General features: G+C 40.3%; 5 protein-coding genes across 5 annotated transcripts in view; 3 read left to right on the top strand and 2 right to left on the bottom strand.

Moving 5' to 3' along the window:
- LOC137741411 (probable aminotransferase TAT2) overlaps nt 1–19,454 on the top strand; it is a 104,442-nt gene that overhangs the window by 52,629 nt on the left and 32,359 nt on the right. The window lies entirely within an intron of this gene.
- Nucleotides 1,097–10,163, top strand: LOC137742520 (uncharacterized). Its single transcript, XM_068482408.1, has 6 exons — nt 1,097–2,981; nt 4,261–4,401; nt 4,577–6,341; nt 6,835–7,142; nt 7,699–8,558; nt 8,652–10,163. Exons 1-6 carry the CDS (start codon nt 1,536–1,538, stop codon nt 9,838–9,840), a joined length of 5,709 nt encoding a protein of 1,902 aa, XP_068338509.1. The 5' UTR covers nt 1,097–1,535; the 3' UTR covers nt 9,841–10,163.
- Nucleotides 10,453–11,856, bottom strand: LOC137741932 (UDP-glycosyltransferase 79B3-like). The gene has a single exon (XM_068481630.1). It carries the CDS (start codon nt 11,854–11,856, stop codon nt 10,453–10,455), a length of 1,404 nt encoding a protein of 467 aa, XP_068337731.1.
- On the top strand, nt 13,421–15,680 carry LOC137743806 (F-box/LRR-repeat protein At4g14103-like). Its single transcript, XM_068483743.1, has 3 exons — nt 13,421–14,406; nt 14,939–15,070; nt 15,147–15,680. The coding sequence occupies exons 1-3, from the start codon at nt 13,444–13,446 to the stop codon at nt 15,417–15,419; spliced, it is 1,368 nt and encodes a 455-aa protein (XP_068339844.1). The 5' UTR covers nt 13,421–13,443; the 3' UTR covers nt 15,420–15,680.
- LOC137741484 (UDP-glycosyltransferase 79B9-like) lies at nt 16,206–17,612 on the bottom strand. The gene has a single exon (XM_068481190.1). It carries the CDS (start codon nt 17,610–17,612, stop codon nt 16,206–16,208), a length of 1,407 nt encoding a protein of 468 aa, XP_068337291.1.

The following is a 19,454-nucleotide window of genomic DNA, read 5'->3' as shown; positions in this document are numbered from 1 at the left end:
CTGAGCTGAAAATGATGTTTCGTAAACACTTAAAAACAACTTATTTTTACAGTTTTGGATGAAAAAAAGTTGAAAACGTGAAGTAGTAAAAATGAGATTATTCTCCCAGCATAACAAAAACATTTTTTTTTTCAAAGCACAACAATACCAAACTAATAAAGCATCATGCACACTACATTTTTGGCACTTAAAAAAGAGCCGTTGGTGCTTCTTTGAATCCCCTTGTGAGTTGTGACATATGCCAAAAGCCAAACACTCCCACCCCATCTCTCTCTGCTACATCGAAAATTAGAATCCAACACATTTGGCGGCAACAACATGCATCACAAATACACTAGAGCAAAAATGAGCAAATTACACTAATAAGTTGCACACCCCCTACTCTTTCCCAACGCGCGTGTGCTCAACCTCCTATGAACCAAACCAAATCCAAATCCTTCACCTAAAATACCAAATCTCAATTCCAATTCCCACTAATTTGAAATCATATGACCTGAAAAAACTGTTTGCTCTTGTATCAAAAGCAGAAATGGCATTTGCTCTTTTGGATTAAAGATTGAAAATTTTGTATGGGAATTTGAAATGATTAACAACTTGTATTTTTGCATAATTTTTTTTTTTGGTATTGTTTATGTATTCTCATAAATCATTTGATCTTTTGATTCTTTTTAGAAAATAAATATAATGTTCATTAATCAACATGAATAATACGTACAAAAATAAAATTAAATACACGAGTGTAATATTGTTTAAATTTTGTCCGAATCTTTTAACTCGAACAAAAAAAAAAAAAAAAAAAAGCCTTAGTACACACAAAAAATTACATATTTGTTCTCTTGATTTAATTTTGTAAGAAATTTATAACTTAAATGATTAAAAACATTTATTTGTACGCTAAAAGTCACAAGTTTGGAGTTTGTTTCCAATTCTAATATCGTATTTCTTCAACAGAACAGAAGAAGAGATGTCGATTATCGCAAAACTTGTTTACACGCATGTTGGGTGCGCGTGGGAAAGAAACCGAAAAAAAATAAAAATCAGTGAGGAGCTCTGTTCCATGCGCGCTCTCTCTTTCGCCCTAAGTCTCTCTCTATAACTAAACAGCAAACAGAGAAGATTTCAGAGGAAGAGAAAGAAAAGAGAGACCTTCATAAGGACGCAGAGTCCCGAACCCAGAAGACCCAATCTTCCGGAAACACCCCCAAAATTCTCACCAGCTGAAGGGGGATTCAGCATGCTTCCCCAAATTGATTTCTAGGGTTTCTGTTCCTTTCTCGAATTTCTTTTTGTTCATCGTCCATGGAGAAAACCGATCGACTCAGAGATGTCCGGGTGAGTCCCTTAGGCCTCTGTTCTGCTTCAATACAGCTTCTCTTTTATAAATCCAGCTGAATCGGGCACCTAATTGGAAGAACAAAGCGATTAATCGATACCCATTTGCCCAAAGCTTCAGATTTTTGTGCATATAATCGCAGATATATACATAGGCACGGTTTTTGTAGAGTTTTGTATAGGATTTTCGTGTGCTTCTTGCCATGCGACTCTCGTCGAAGCAAAGTACGGTGTCGAATCGGTCCGGACCTAGGCTTAGGAAGAAGCACAAGAGGCTTGATGCTATATGTGAGCAGGAGTATAAGAGGAACCATAATGGTGGGGTGGGACCCGGGCCGGGGAGATCGGGGAGTGGTGAGGTGGAGCTGCGTCGGAGCGGGAGGGCTCGCCGTGCCCCGATTTTGCTTGATGTCTCGCCTTCACCGCCGAAGAAGCGGCAGAAGGTTGATAAGAATGTAGTGGTGGGTGCTGTGATGAGTGTGAAGGAGGAGGATTTGGAAACGCCGGGAAGTTGGAGATCGAGATTGAGATCAAGGGGTAGAAATGTGGGTTTTGGGGTAAAAGGGAAACGGAAGCTTTATGAAGAGGTGAGTGAATGCCGAAGGGAAGAGCAGATGGTGGGGACTCGATCGAATGATAAGAATGGGGAATTTGAAAGTGGGAGGCATAGAGTTGTCAAATCAAAGGGACCAGGGAGGATTAGAGCAACAAATAGTTCAGACCATGAACAGAGAGAGGAGTTGCCCGCGAATAAAGATGAACTTGTGGAGGAGGAAGCAGAGGTGATAATTAAGAATGAAGATGTTGCTATGCAATTGGATAGCGAAATGGATGGTGGCAAGGAAATGGAAATAGTGGACGATGATTCCACAATGATAACTGAGGCAGGGGAGAATTCAAAATTAGAGGAAGCGTGCATTGTTAATGAGCATGCGGCAACAATGGACAATGCAGAGGTGATGGAACGTGCTGATGACCTTGTTGCAACTGTGGACAATGTGGATACGATGGAACATGCTAATGAGCTTGTGGCAACTATGGACAATGTGGAGACGATGGAACATGCTGATGAGCATTTGGAAGCTATGGACAATGTGGAGCCAACGGAACATGCTGATGAACAGGTGGAGCAATCTGAGTGCGTGATTCAAGAAGAAAGTAATGGTAAGCATGTGAAACAATTAGAGTGTGTGAAGGAAGGAGAAAATCAAGGGGATGCTAGGGTGTCAGAAGCTGTTGGAGTTTCAAGAAATGAAGTGGAAGTAGCAGGGTGTCATGAAGGGAAGGATTCTGATTCGTCCAAGCCTGATGAAGAGCTTGCAATAGAAATGAATAATGCGAAGGTGGATAAGTTTAAGCATAGGAAAAGTGATACACTTGGCAAGCTACACATTAAGGAGGGCAGAAGGTGTGGTTTGTGTGGGGGAGGGACTGATGGTAAACCTCCAAAAAGATTAGTTCTTGATACGGGTGAGAGCGAGAATGAGGCATACTGTGGCTCTTCAGCCTCTGAGGAACTTAACTATAACCTATGGGATGGTTTTGGTGATGAACCTGGTTGGCTTGGACGTCTGTTGGGTCCTGTAAATGATCGTTACGGTATTGCCGGAATATGGGTCCATCAAAACTGTGCTGTGTGGAGTCCAGAGGTGGGGTTTCTTGACTAACTTTTAAACGTTTTGTACTTTACATCATAGTACCATACTACTATCTGTATTTTACATTTAATATCTTAATCTTTATGAACATGTTGGTGCTGTTTGTTATCAGTAGTGGTTGGCAACCAGGTTGGTAATGAGTTATTCAAGATAAATCTCCTTTCAAAAGTTCAAGACCATTTTTTTGTTTGTAAACTTTTTACTTCTCCTTCCACCGAAAAGTTGGCCCTGTAGTATCGTGAAAGGATAAACTTTGAAGTTGGTCCTGTACAGATCAAGGCTTTTTTTACGCGTTGGCTCCTTCTTGGAGCTTTTCTTACATTTGAATCTTATGTATTCTTGGATGCTTTAATTATAACAATACCATTGCATTTGATACTTATTACAAGCATATATATACCTTACTCTTTCATGACGATGATGTCAAATTTTGGTATTCTGGCATGCGACATGCCTATTGCACTAGGAAAGTACTCTACCAGATCAACATATAAAGTTCTTTAAGACATGGTATTTATCATAATGTGTTGGACCTTATTGTCATGATATGTATATAAATGCAAGAGTCTTCCAATAAAGAAGTGTTAGTCATAATTATTAGATTGGTGAAATGGGTTTGAACTAAAATGCTTTCTGTTTCCGTGTGTTACTGTAGGCTTTGTGTAAAAGTCTCATCATGTGTCTCCTTACTGTCCTCTCATTTGCTTCTTCTGTAACTTCTTTACAGATTGGATTGTCCTTAATTAAACGTTATTTTGAAGTTCTAAAATACCGACCCTCAGTTTATCTTCTCAAATCTGAGGGATTAGTTGATGAACCCAATTACCTTCGTGAAATTACAGTTAAAGTTTTTTCCCCACTCTATTAAGTTTTTTTAGTTGTACCTTTTTACAGTAGCTTGCTCTTTACTTATTTTGTTTAAAATAATGGTTGGTCAATCTGGATTTGTTAGCTATCTGACCTTGCTGATCTAGAAGAATGTTTCCTTTGCATGAATATTCACTGATGCTGTGTTTTTATCAGATTATTAGGTATCTACATTTTACCATCTGTCTCGACCTGTGGTGAAACACGTAATTAGGAAGTAAGCAAAAACCTTTATTGTTTGATCATCAGCGACTGTTGTATGTGCATGCAATTGTTTACTTATATGGTTTAAACTTTAACTGCTTGGTAGATCCATTGGTGAAGTTAAGAACTGTATTTTCCATTTTGTGTTAAGGTATCTCGGTCAACTCTGATGTTCTATGCATGTGATTTGTGTTTGCAGGTTTATTTTGCTGGTTTAGGATGCTTAAAAAATGTGAGGGCTGCACTATGCAGAGGGAGAGCATTAAAATGCACCCGCTGTGGAAGGGCAGGAGCTACAATTGGGTGCCGCGTTGATCGGTGTCCAAGAACTTACCACTTGGTTGGTTATTTTATTTGCCGTATGCTTATCAGTTTATAATATGAATTTGTTTGCTATACCAGCTTATGGTAAACAGACAAGTAGACAACACACCTACCCACCCACCCACCCACAAACATAATATGTATGCTCATTCATATATATTTTAAGGCTGATGTCATTCCGTAATCTGCAGCCTTGTGCACGAGCTTATGGTTGTGTATTTGATCACCGCAAATTTCTTATTGCCTGTACTGATCATCGGAATCTCTTCCAACCTCTTGGTGATCAATATTTAGCCCGTATAAAGAAATTAAAGGCTAAGAAGATGAAGATGGAAACGAGAAAACTTTCAAATGATGCTTTGCGGAAGGATATTGAGGCAGAAGAAAAATGGTTAGAGAATTGTGGTGAGGATGAAGAGTTTTTGAAACGTGAAAGTAAGAGGCTTCATCGGGATTTGGTGAGAATTGCACCCGTTTACATTGGAGGCTCCGACTCAGAGAGTGGAAAACTATTTCAGGGTTGGGAATCTGTTGCAGGCCTTCAAGATGTCATTGGGTGCATGAAGGAAGTTGTCATGTTGCCTCTTTTATATCCAGAGTTCTTTGATAGTCTTGGTCTCACACCTCCTAGAGGTGTTCTTTTGCATGGGTATCCTGGAACAGGTAAAACTCTTGTTGTCCGGGCATTAATAGGTGCTTGTGCACGTGGTGATAAACGGATAGCATATTTTGCTCGCAAAGGTGCAGATTGTCTAGGGAAATATGTAGGTGATTCAGAGCGCCAGCTAAGACTCTTGTTTCAGGTTGCTGAGAAATGTCAGCCTTCTGTAATATTCTTTGATGAGATAGATGGGTTGGCACCTTCTCGAACGAGGCAGCAAGATCAGACACATAGTTCAGTTGTGTCAACACTGCTTGCTTTAATGGATGGTTTGAAATCTCGAGGTTCAGTTGTAGTTATAGGCGCTACAAATCGTCCTGATGCTGTTGATCCAGCATTGAGGCGGCCTGGACGATTTGATAGGGAAATCTATTTTCCGCTGCCATCAGTGGAGGACCGAGCTGCCATTCTTTCACTTCACACTCAAAAGTGGCCAAAACCAGTTGCTGGATCCATCCTCAAGTTGGTTGCAAGCAGAACTGCTGGATTTGCTGGTGCAGATCTGCAGGCACTATGTACTCAAGCGGCTATCATTTCTTTGAAGAGAAATTTCCCTTTGCAAGAAGTTTTGTCTACCGCTGGAAAGAATGCTTCTGACCACAAGCGCCTCTCTCTTCCTGCCTTTGCAGTGGAGGACAGGGACTGGTTGGAAGCTCTCTCATGTTCTCCGCCTCCCTGCTCTCGTAGAGAAGCAGGAGTAGCTGCTAATGATGTAGTGTGCTCTCCTCTTCCTACCCATCTTATCCCATGTCTGCTACAACCATTATCTACTATGCTTGTTTCCCTTTATCTTGATGAACGCCTCTGGTTGCCGGCTCCTCTCAGAAAATCTGCAAGAATGATTGAAAGTGTGATGGTTTCTGCTTTGAATAAGAAGAAGATGCCCAGTGATCGTTGGTGGTCCCATATACCAGTCTTACTTCAGGAAGCAGATGTTGCAAAGGACATAGAGAGAAAGCTTTTGCGCACTGGCATTTTACTGGGATATGATACTTGTGGTGATTCTGATGCTTTTAATGACGATCATGATGATGACCACAGTTTGAAGTTTCAGCCTTCTGTTAAACACCATGGTGGCACACGCCTGAGTTTGTTGCGGAATATATCCGTTGCCTCAACAAACAAATCAGGATTCCGGATATTGATTGCTGGAAATCCCAGAGCTGGGCAAAGGCATCTTGCTTCTTGCCTTCTTCATTTTTTTGTTGGAAATGTACAAGTTCAGAAGGTTGATTTGGCTACAGTTTTACAAGAAGGGCATGGAGATATGGTGCAAGGCATAACACAAATATTAAGTATGTTCCTCTCTATTATTTTGAATTTGTTGCTTGCTTGCTAGTAGGATAAAGACTTTGAGCTGCATGCTGTAACATTTTGTGTTATCATGCTTTAAGCTCAATAGTTGTGCTACTGCGAGTTCTCTTTACCAAGGTGAAATTCTCTTACTGTATTTAATTACCCTGCTTTAAGTACTCTTGGTTTGAACTTCAGTTGATCCTATATTTCTTTTTCATTTTCCTAGAAAGTCTTTTCAACACTTCCATTAATTTCTTTGATACTTGGTAGTAGGTACTCTTTGTCCTAAGCTTAAGCTCGTGGAATAGGAGTGGTATCATAAGATCATTACTTTGATGGAATATTTCAATTTGCAAATTAGAGTATAGGTAATTGCCATAGAAAAAACTAAAAAATGATGTGGTTATACTGCATGAGAGAGAACTATAGATTCAGTTGAAGTTTACAATTCGATTTTGAATATTGAAGAGTAAGTTTTATTTTCTCTTGCAGTGAAATGTGCTAGTGTTGGGTCATCTATAGTTTTCATGCCACGAATTGATTTGTGGGCTGTGGAGACACTTCTTCCAATGACAGAGGAAAGTGATTCCGACTTATCAGACCATCTACTTACTGAAAATGAAAAATCATATCCTGTACATGGTCAAGCTGTTGAAGAGGGGAGTGGGCCCAATTCACAGCAATGCAAATCAATAGAAATGGGAGAGTGCACAGGTGTTTCTCAGAGCGCTTCACATGCCTGGAACTTATTTGTTGAGCAGGTGGAGTCTATTTGCGTCTCCTCATCCTTGATGATTCTGGTAGGCAGTTTTTTCTTTCTTTTGGTTTTTATTTCCCTCTTTTATCAAATATTTCTACAGATTTAGCTGTGTTGGAGTATGTAGTATTACTGTATTAGCTTGACCATTTTTTCATTGGCAAAGGCCTATTAATTCTAATAGTCTTAATTCTTTTGATCTCTTGTGCCTGAAAAATATATAGTTTCCACTCTTATGGCTATATTGCATGTCGGTCATAGTCATTTATTTCCATTGTCTATAAATGACTTGGTTTAAGTCCTCTTCTAATGATGGCCAGTGGAAAGTCTTGCTTAAAAGGTCGGCATTGAATTTCATCTTTGTTGGAAGTGAAAGAAACCTTATGTGAAGAGACATGATAAACAGAGCGGAAGATTTCAACCAACCTTAATAAAATTTAACTACTGTGAAATTTTTTGCTAGTTTTTAAGCCTACAACAAGAACTGGGGTCCATTTGAATTAGTACAAACTAAATGCTTCATGATCTCTGTTTTATTTTAAATAATTATAATAAATGTCAAAATTAGCTTGTAATGCTTTTTACTTTTTTTTTGACAGGCTACATCGGAAGTTCCATATTCAGTACTTCCAGTAAGAATAAGACAGTTCTTCAAGAGTGACATATCAGATTGCAATCAGTCAATTCCTATGAAGAATACAGTTCCCCGATTTTCTGTGCGGATCGATGAAGATTTCAACCATGATTTGGTGATCAATCTATCCACAGAAGAGTTATTAAGGGATATAGTTCAACAGGTTGTTCTGTTAATTCATCAAAAGTCCCACATCCATACAACTTCATACCAGGAGTATGGAACTTGTGATCCTCGGGAGCATCAATCAGAGATGGTTAATCACAGTACAGTTCATGGATCAGCTGATGTCAACAACAGTGTAACACAGGGTCCTGATGAATCTCTTCTTAAAGTTCATCTACCGCCTGACAATAGAAGTGTGAAGGGGAAGTCAAACTTGCTTCTTGCAATTTCTTCATTTGGCTATCAAATTCTGCAATATCCTCATTTTGCTGAGCTTTGTTGGTTTACTTCAAAACTCAAAGAAGGTCCCTCTGCAGACATAAGTGGACCTTGGAAGGGCTGGCCATTCAATCCTTGTATAGTTCGACCTAATAACTCAATTGAAAAGGTAGCTGTTGCTTGTAGCTCCAGCAATACTAAAAGCAAAGAAAAATTTGGTCTAGTTAGAGGCCTTGTTGCTGTTGGTTTATCGGCATATAGAGGTGTCTATATGTCACTCAGGGAAGTCTCCCTTGAGATACGGAAGGTTCTTGAGCTTCTAGTTGCTGAGGTCAATTCAAAGATTCAGGCTGGGAAAGATAGATATCAATATGTTCGCCTTTTGTCGCAAGTGGCCTATCTGGAAGACGTGGTTAATAGCTGGGCATACACGCTCCATAGGTAAAATGCTTCTATTGCAATTAGTGTCCTTGTAGATTTGTTTATATTTTTTTGTTTGCCTGGGTTATCTAATAATGATTGATCCATTTTCAGTTTAGAGTTGGATGCTCCAATGAAAATGGAAAATGCTAAGCTAACTGATGTGAGACCTCCAAAAGATGACGATGTGAGACCTCCAGATGATCACCATGTGGATGGACAAGTTCAAACTGAGGAACCCAAGCCAAATAATACTAGCAAATGCTCTGACAAGCTTGAAGCGCCGGAAAGTGTCCCTCAAGGGTTTGATACTGAAAAAGTCGGTTTTGTTGACTTAAACAAAGATGGTGAGTTGGGCCATCCTGATTCTGAGGGTAGACTTGCAATTTCAGATTTGTCTGGACAGAAAATCGTCGTAATGGATTCTACCCTGGATAAATCTCTTCTTGGTTCCAATGAAAGTTTGAATGATCAGAATGGGACAAGCCCCAAGCCGCATGAATCAAAAAATGACAGAAACCATGTCGAAGTGAGTGGAGATTCTGGATCCTTGAAACATTCAAATGGATTTGACTGCACTGAATCTGTTGTCATTTCTGAGGATGGTTCTACTTCCGGTGAATTTGGAAGCATTAAGCTCTCAAGCTCTAGGGCCATCTGCAACGAGGTTAACGGTTTGTCCTCAATGGAGGCTGGTATTATACTTAATAATGGTAAGTGTGATGCCAATGAGCATATTGTAGGCGTTGACACCTCGAACAAAACATTTCTCCCTACCAAGTCTGGGGTTCTATGCTTGTATCGTTGTTGCCCTACATGCCTAGATACCCTCCACAGTTTGACACATAAAATTCTTATTCACAAATGGGGATCAAATAAGAGCCAATGGACTATAGAGGATGCTCATGATATCGTTGCATCAGCGTCTGTTGATCTTCTTTCAGCCATTAGAAGAATTGTCGGTTCTGGAGGTTTCAGCAACTCACCGGATAATAAAATGAGAGACAGAAATAGTGAGAAGTTCAAATGGCCGGAAGCAGTTACATGTCACTGCAAAAATTCAGGAACTAAGAGTCTTTTGCCAGTGGAATGTAAATGCCACACCATCATTGAGGACACAGCAACTACGGCAAAAGCTTCCCCGACTACTCATCACAGGTTTGATCCAAAATTTATTTTCAGAGATGGTGTACTGATTCATATGGATCCTGAGAAGGATGTTTCTTTCCACTGTAAATTCGAGACCCTGTGCCTCTGTTCTCTTATAGAGTTGATACTAATGGCCGAGCAGCCTTTTCATTGATTTGATCGTTTCACAGCTTGGGTTTGCTTGCTATACCCCTGGCAAAGTTTTGTGCCGTCGCGGAATTTAGACGTGCAAATTTTCTCGAGTCTTTGAAAATGAAATTAGTAGTTATCGGCTTGGTGGTCTGAACTATTTTCTGCAAAGTATACTTGTGGAGTTTTCGCTCTTCCTGAGGAGCCAATCGCCATATGTAGTTAGCAGATTTGGACACTATTGTTTCATTCGTTTTTACATACGCAAGTAGTTCAGTTGGACTTGTGCATGATATGGTTTTGTTACTAACCCTTGAGACAAGTTTTTGGAATACGAAAATGATAGGGGGAAACACGTGTATGGAAACTTTTCTTTGATTTTAATGAGTGATTTGATTTTAATCCAAGCGATAGTCGTACTCTAAACTACATTAACGGGAGGGGAACAGGTTTGAACCCGAGAGTCAATGAGTTGGAGAGGAATGCCTTAACCACCAGGGCAATAATGCCACTCTCATCTATTAACAGGTAACGATTAGTCGTTGGATAAACTTCAACTGTACGTTAAAATCATCAAGATGTCAAAGACAGTAAAAGTCGACATAATCCAGATGGAGAAGTTAATCTACAAACAACATTAAACAATCTGTTTGAGATTCTGAACAAATCTATCAACATAGCCACTCATAAACCCTGCCTCCGATACTATTTCCCTCCACTTTTCATGGTTCCTCTTCACCATAACACCCACCTCACTCTCCGTATCCATCACACTTTTAATGGCTTCCTTCAAGCTCTCTTTCGAAATCCACCCACTTTCTTCCCTCTCCACCTCCACTGCAACCTTGAGCTCTTTAGCCATTAACTTGGTTCCCAAGATCTGGTCCGGCCATTGTGGCACCAACACAATCTGCTTCTTACTCAACAGAGACTCCCACATCGACCCAAACCCACAGTGGTGCACAAAGCACCCTACTGCTGGGTGGCTCAAGATCAATGGCTGCTGCACCCAGCCCCCAAACACCACCCCTCTCCCTCTAACCCTCTCTTCAAACCCATCGGGCAGTGCCTCTTCGATCGTCTCACAACCCAATGGCGGTTTCAGAGCTACCAAAAATGGCAACCCAGTTAGCTCAAACCCTAGCAAAACCTCTTGGAATTGGTCCTTTTCAAAGATCCACTGGCTTCCAACTGCACAAAATACCAGAGACCCAGCCTCAAACCCAGCAAACCACTCAGCCCACCTGTCTTCTAATTGTTGGGGGATTTTGTTTAGGCCTAATACAGGGCCAGTTAAAAGCACAGACTTTTGATACTTCGCTTCCAAGTAATCGCAAAAATCACCTTCCAGTTCTCTGCACGTTCGAAGGCAGAACGCGTCGCATTCTTTGGTGGATGTGATCACCCTTTGGTAAAATGTGACCCCCTCTCCACACGGCTCCCTAATGGCTATCAAGGACCGGACTTCATAGTCCCGCGTCATTACCACGGTTGATGATGGGTACGGAGGAGGTGGGTTCCTCCGCTGTCGTTCCTCGGTCACTGTCATGGGCACACTATTACATTCTGGTGCTGGGACAAGAGCAGCTGCGTATACAGCCGCGCAAATGACACCATAATACATGGATTTAATACCAAGCCCTCTTGCGATATCCGGTATCCAATGGGCAAGGTCAAAGACGATCATGTCGATTATATGTTTTGGATCAGCAGCACTTGCTTTTAGGAAAGCATGTATTTGGTCGCGGGTGCGGTCCATGGCAATGGTGAGAAAATGGATCGAAGATAGAGGGATTTCGGAGGCCGTCTCAGTGCTCTTTGGGAGGCCTTCGACGTGAGGAACGGTGATTGAATGGAAGGTGATGAGGTGTGGGTGGTGATTGAGATGTTGAAGCTTCGTTTGGGCTTTCTTGGGCAACAAGAAAGTGATTCTATGGCCTCTGGCAGCCAGCTCGTTAGAGAGGTGGAGGAACGGAGTCAAGTGTCCCATTGCAAACCATGGGAACATGGCTATGTGAAAATTAGATCTCACCAACTCCATTTTTGTGTGCTCTCCTCTATCAACGATTCTCACTCTCTCGTGAGGCCTGCCCTTTTATTTTGAACATTGATGTCTACACACATGAAACACATGCCTTTCTGGAATTCCGAGTGTTTTTTGGTGTGACCTCTTTGGAGTTTAGTCCCTCTCCTTTTTATCCTTAATTTGTTGGTGGTGGTTTCCACACATGAAAAATGATATGCACTCATGGAACTCATGCTGGTATTGGACACACCTGATACACCAGATGTTGGGCTTGAGAGATGTTTTTACGCATCATTTTTAGTTTCTCACAAATCTCCTTATTTTTGACCATAAGATTGAATGATTTAAAAGAAACAACATGCATGATTGAACAAGGGTATGTATGAGGCTAAAAAGGATGTTTGTTTATCCATTCTCTTGAGGATCTCATAAAGTTCTTTAGTTCATCTATCTATCTATCTATCTATCTATATATATATATATATATATATATGGTGACTTTCGTAAACTTGAGGGGGTGTAATAAAAAGTAATGTTAGCATTTTTGTACCGTATTAGCTTATCACATGATGATGCATAACCCACCATTCAATGAAATAAACTCATTAATTAAAATGACATGTACATATCACTTATAGACTTACAATTGTGGTACAAAAATATGATACCCTTAGCATTTTAAGAATAGAGTTGTCCATATTCATGGAGGTTCAACCTTAAATAACTTTAGTATTAGAGAAAAATAGAATTAACTCATCTAAAACACAAAATTCACAGCATTGTCGTATAACATTTCAATGCATATTGTCCTCGACAAGTTTTCGTAGTCTGAAATCTTTTCATACTCAACTATCAATATTTACTCCAAAGAAAATTGTAAAATTAGGGTTAAGGCATTACCTAAGGAATCGAAATAAAATTGGTCTAACCAAGTATGTTGTTGAGGTTGAAATATCATTATGAGTCTTTCCGGTCTTCAAAAAGAATGAACTGTTATAACGAAGCCAGGTCATTTTTTAAGAGAGAGAAAAAAGTATGTTGTTGAGGGATCAAGGATTAACTAACTTTGCTAAACAGGATGAAAACACAAAGACGAAAGTGAAACAAACAAAACGGCAAGAGCAAAACTGAAAATTCTGGTAAAGTACGGGGACTATTGGGCAATTAGACAAATACAAAACTGGTATATCTTTTCTTTCCCCCCTCCTGAAAAACCCAAACAGCGAGCAGAGCGAAGCAAGAAGGTTTTTCAAAGAGAGCGAGTTACAGCAGCAAAGGTCGAAACGCAGTCGTTCTTGATGCAATTGAGCTTCTCAATTTCTCCATTTCAGAACATTCAAGGTACTTCTCTTCTTCGCAATCCTTTCTTTTCACTTCGTTATCATCTGTTTGGTTACCGAGAAAACTGAGATATCATCAATAGAAAATTCAAGATTGAATGCAGTTCCTAGGGTTTGTTGCGTTGATTATTTTCTTCATGGGTTTTTTTTTTTTTTTCAATTCGAAAGATGGATTTCATGGGTAGATAGATAGATAGAAAGTAAAATTTCACTTCTTTTTGAAATTTACAGGGTAATAAAAACGGGTTCAAAGCTTCAAGCCATGGTTGCAGATAGGATTAGTAAATTGCCAAAGGAACTTCTTTATGGCATACTCTCCCTTCTTCCAGCAAAAGATGTTGTGAGGACCTGCGTTCTGTCTAAAGGATGGGAGAGCATTTGGGCTTCTGTCCCCAATCTAGACTGCGAATTTGAAACTTTACCTATCGTATGGAGAGATTCTGTGTCCCTCCCTGATGGTATCACATGGGAAGACGAACATGTGTCTGACCATGTCGATTTTATGACATCTGTTGATCGTGTACTCTACTTTCGTGGCAATTCAGTTGTTAAAAAATTCCGTCTTCATTGCTACTGTCGTGTTGAGGATGCCCCTCGTATTGATGGTTGGATTCGCGCTGCCATTAGGCGTAATGTCGTTGAACTTGATCTTTGTGTTCAAGCACATCGTGATGATTATCAAGAGGACCCGCCTTTGGAGTTTCCTCGACGTGTATTCATGTGCAAAACACTGGAGGTTTTGAAGGTGAAGTCAGATTTTATTACCTATGCTCCTCCTACATCAGGCTGTTTCCCAAGCCTCAAGGTCCTTGATATCAGAGTTGATAATCCTGAAGCCGACTCAATGGAAAAGATTTTTTCGTGCTGCCCTGTACTTGAAGATTTATCTCTATTTGCATGTGTCACAGATTGTAGGCTTTGGAATTTTAAGGTCTCTGCTCCTAAACTGAAGAGATTAAAAATGACCTTCTTAACTGATCTCTATGATGATAATAATCCAAAGTACTACATTTCTATTAATGCTCCAGAGCTTGAACAGCTTGACATTAAGCAGGACTTTTTGTCAAATTATTCATTTGTGAATCTAAAATCCCCAGTCAAAGGCAGTGTCGATTTCTATTGCCATCTTGGGAAACTCCAGCGTCACTTCTTTGAACGAGCAACTGCGCTTCTGAAGACATTTGCCAATGTTAAATATCTGTCTATTTCAGCTCATTTTGTGGCGGTAAGTATATTCCTCAACTCGTTTCTTGTACACTTTTTTTGGTTGAGAGGAAAATAGGAAGGAGGGCGGGGGTTCTTTAAGAGAAGAAGGGAAGATATGTTTTCCCTTCATTTATAAAGAGGAAGACTGGAGCAGTCAGGCATGCATGTAAACCCATCTTTTATATCCTTTCAAAGTTGGACAGATTGAAGAAATCAAATAGTATTTTGCTTTTGGGTTAAGAAGGAAAAGTTTGCGTGCAGACATTTGCTTTCTCTCCTTAATTACATGAGGCAAATACACATCCCTGGCATGCCGCGTTTTTCCATTCCTTTTACTCTGTACATCATGCTTTCTTTGTACCACAAAGTAGTGTTTATAACACAAAGTAGTGTTTGTAACTGAAACCTGTATTACGTTTTGACAACTTATTCTTTGAAACAGCATATGCATTAGTAAATTGAAGGAGTGATTTATCTGCATGATGAGGATATGTTTATTGTCTGCACGGTGAGGATGTGTTTGATCAATTTTTTGATATTTCGTGAAACAGGGTTGTCTGCCTACTTTCAATCATTTGACCGAATTGAAGTTGCTTGTTTTCGATTGCTATCATTGGGATTTGCTAACACAGTTGCTCAAGAAATCAAATAATTTGGCATCTCTTGTCATTGAATATGAAGAAGTAAGATGTATTTACGCTCATGCTAAGTCATAACAACTTGATGCTCTCTAGTATTCTTATCATTCGTACTTTTCAGGATGAGGAATGCATTGAGGATCATGAGGAGCTTGAAAGGTACTCAAAAGAGGATCTATGGAGTACACCAGACTCTGTGCCTATTTGTGTGACAGGACACCTCAAGACTATCACTATAAGGGGACTCGAGGGATATCCGCATGTGAAGAAAGTGGCAAAGTGTTTGTTAAACAGCGGTAAAGTTTTGACTAAGATGACTGTTGACAATGATGAGTTGTACAAAGAATTAATGCTTGAAAGGGGCTCTAGGACTTGTCAGGTTGAAGTTGTCTAAACTGCAGCGTTCACAACGTTTTTCTATTTTGTAAATCCAGCATTGTGTTTTAGATGGATTCAGCCATCAAAGTTGGAAACCAGACAAGCACATCTGTTAAATCCTAAGATGGATCGATTTTCAGATGTTTATTTTGAGCTGTATACATTTCTTATCCGCTTTGTATCACTTCTTTTAGCCTTGGGTAGAATTCTATAGTGGTGACGTGAACATGTGTGAAGAGACGTGCTGAAGCTACTCATGCCACGGTCTTCCGGTTGACACTCGTCGTTAGTTTGGAGTCGAAAATTACACGGTTGCTTCAGTTTCTTTGAACTATATTTTGTATCTTGCCTTTCCTTTTGTATGGAGGGTGTTTATTGTGAATCAATTCAAATTTTAGCATTTGGTGTTGTATGAACTAGGCTTTTGCATGCTAACTGAAGCAAAGATTTGTTGAGCTGGAAATGCCTTTTGGGCTGTAAGTTTGGCTGAGGTGAGTCGAGTGGAAATAAGATTTTGATGGTTAGGGACACTTGCATTTTGTTAGCACGTATGATGCTAGTTTATCATAACAAGTATAGTTGATTAAGTAAATGGACTTAGTTTTAATTGATTTTTTGCAAAGGTATCTTTACAGAATGTTTAATAATACGAATGATTTAGATCATAAGCACGAGTTTTGAGAATTGGTGATGAAAAGTTTTTAGTTCGAATTCCTACTCGTCCTTTAGTACCCAGTATTATTATTGAAATAAACTTCAATTGTCATATATCAAAGACGTCAGCAAGACATCGAAGATATAATTAAACGTGCTCTTTCAGATTGTCAACAAACCTATCAACGTAGCCACTCATAAACCCTGGCTCCGATATTATTTCCCTACACTTTGCATGGTTCTTCTTCACCATAACACCCACCTCACTCCCTTTATCCATCACACTTTTAACAGCTTTGCTCAAACTCTCCCTTGAAAACCACCCATCTTCTTCTCTCTCTACCTCCACTGCAACCTTGAGCTCTTTGGCCAGCAACTTGGCTCCCAAGATCTGGTCCACCAATTGTGGGACCAGCACAATCTGATTCTCACTCATCAAAGACTCCCACATTGTCCCATACCCACAGTGGTGCACAAAGCATCCAACTGCTGGGTGGCTCAAGATCAAAGGCTGTTGCACCCAGCCCCCAAACACCACCCCTCTCCCTCTAACCCTCTCTTCAAACCTCTCGGGCAATGCCTCTTCAATTGTCACACAACCCAATGGCGGTTTCACAGCTACCAAAAATGGCAACCCAGTTAGCTCAAACCCTAACACAAGCTCTTGGAATTGGTCTTTTTCGAATGCCCACTGGCTCCCAAATGTACAAAATACCACCGACCCGGCTTCAAACCCCGCAAACCAATCAGCCCACCTGTCTTCTAATAACGTTGGTCCTTTTTCCAGGCTCAATACGGGTCCAGTTAACAGCACCGGCTTTTGAAACTGTGCTTCCAAGTAATCGCAAAAGTCGCCTTCGAACTCTCTGCACGTTCTAAGGCAGAAGGCGTCACATTCTTTGATGGCTCTGAATCCTGTGATAAGCCTCTGGTTAACTCTAATCCCAACCCCACACGATCTTGATGTCATCAAGGACCTAACTTCATGGCTACGCGTCAATACCACAGTTGACGATGGGTACCCAGGAGGTGGTTTATGTTGTTGTTCTTCTGTCATTGTCATGGGCGCCATGCATGCATCTTTGGTCACGTAATTACATATCGGAACTAGAGAAAGTGCGTATGCCGCCGCGCAAATGACACCATAGAAAATGGATTTAATGCCGAGCCCTCTTGCGATCTCTGGTATCCAATGGGCACTGTCAAAGAAAATCATGTCGACTTTACAGTCAGCAACACTTGTTTTCAGAAAATCCTGTATTTGGTCACGGGTGCGGTCTATGGCAAGGGTGAGAAAATGGCTCAAAGATAGCGGGATTTCGGAGACAAACTCAGTCTTGTCCGGGAGGCCTTCAATGTGAGGGACGGTGACTGGATGGAAGGTGATGAGGTGTGGGTGGAGATTGAGATGTTGGAGCTGAATTTGAGCTTTCTTGGGCAACAAGAAAGTGATTTTATGGCCTCTAGCGGCCAGTTCGTTAGAGAGGTGGAGGAATGGAGTCATGTGTCCCATTGCAAACCATGGGAACATGGCTATGTGAGAACTAGAGCTCATCAACTCACGATGGGGTTGCTCCATTTTTGTGTGTGTTCTCCACTATCATCGATTCTCAATCTCTCGTTTTATTTATAATGGAGGATGCTGGGTTTGATGAATGCTCAATCTCGTGAGCCCCTGCCCCTTGTTTTTAACATTTTATGCCTGCACACATGAAACCCATGTCTTTCTGAGTGTTTTTTGGCGTGATTTCTTTGGAGTATAGTGCCCCGCCCTTTTTTACCCTTAATTTGTTGGTAGCGGACTCGACACATGAATAATCCGTATTCATCAAACCATGCTGGTAGTGAACACATCTGATTTGAACTCGATACAATACTAAATTCATCTCAACTACGGCGAAGGGAATTCAAACTTTTGTGAGCAGAGGATGAAGCACACTGCTTTAGTCAACTTGACTAAATCTATAAATGAGTTACATTATGTAATGTTACTAGCTAATATATTATATATACATACACAGAACATGATTGATATTTTCTTTTTGATTTTGGTAATTAAAGACTGTTAGAAACAACGAGGATAATACTTGCCTAACCAAGTACTTCTCTACAGGATCGCCGGTGGTCCTCTTCAATGGGATTTAATTGATGTCCGAAGCCAACCTACCAGCCATCTTTGCAGGTGAGTTAACTTATTTCTGACTCTCGCCTGACAGCCATCTTCGCAGCCAACCTACCCCTCACCTGACCGGCATATGCTGGAATTTCGGGGACAAGCATGATGCGGCCAAGGACAAAGCCAGAGATTTGCATGAATGGGAGCATCCTCAAAGTCACAAATAAAAGGCTCAAGAATTTACTGGAAAAAAAGATACATATATTAATATATAAAAATTTTCATACAACCTATTATAATATCTCTCGACGTGTTTTCATATTTTGAAGACGTTGTCAATCGATTCTTCAAAGCTTTCATGGCTGAAAATGCTCTTTCAATGGTGACAGTAGCGACTGAAAGAGTTAGTGCTGATGTCAAAGCAAGTAAGTTAATTATTAATTTAATTATCATCACGTGAGGCATTGTAGATGCAAAACGGTAGAATTATTTTAATTGTCTACCTATTTTTTTTTAATTATAGTTTAATTAGGGCTGGTCATGGGAAGCAAATCTGTACATTTTTTTCACACATACACACAAAAGAGTGGGGGCATCCGCCCCCTAGGCCCATAGTAGCTCTGTCTATGGCTGCGGGGGCTTAACCAAAGTGAGGGTGATTTAGATGCCCCTTAGCCCCATCTCTTATCAATTGTTTTTGTTTTTGGTTCTTTTTGTTGGGGTATGTGAATGCGGTTTGGATCTGGTTGTTCTCTTCCAGTACGAAGGTTTTGGAGAAAAATCTAGTCAGGACGGTTTTCTTGTTGTGGGTTGGAAATTTTTGTGTTACAATGCCTTCATCAAATCCAACGCGAAGTTGATTCTCTTAGGGTAGCTACCCTTGTGTGTGCTGGCAATGTGGTAGTGGAAGCGGCATCAGCTGCATTCTATCTGTGCAGGATAAGGAGTAGGACTCCCTTTTCGTTTGTTGCCAATCTGTTGAACGGACCTTTGGCTATCCTCAATTTTCTATATTCGAACAAAAGAGAAAGAATTGGTTGTTAATCTTAGTATCAACGTCGCGACTCTCTAATTTTAATTTGTAAGAATAATCAAGCTAGCTCCTCAGTAATTGATCAGCTTTCAGATGCATGACTAGTTTTGAATAAAAAATTTGATCTCTGCATGCCCACTTGCACGGTTGCACCGCGAAAGTTGTTTGTACCATATTGCAGTTACCATCCGTTATTTTTCTTGGCTTTGCAATTATGAATTTGATTTATTCTTGAGAATTTATACGTA

The sequence above is a fragment of the Pyrus communis genome, chromosome 8 (assembly GCF_963583255.1).
Source record: "Pyrus communis chromosome 8, drPyrComm1.1, whole genome shotgun sequence".
Taxonomy (NCBI): Eukaryota; Viridiplantae; Streptophyta; class Magnoliopsida; order Rosales; family Rosaceae; genus Pyrus; species Pyrus communis.
The sequence above is the reverse complement of the archived record's forward strand: the minus strand, read 5'-3'. Positions and strand labels throughout refer to the sequence as shown.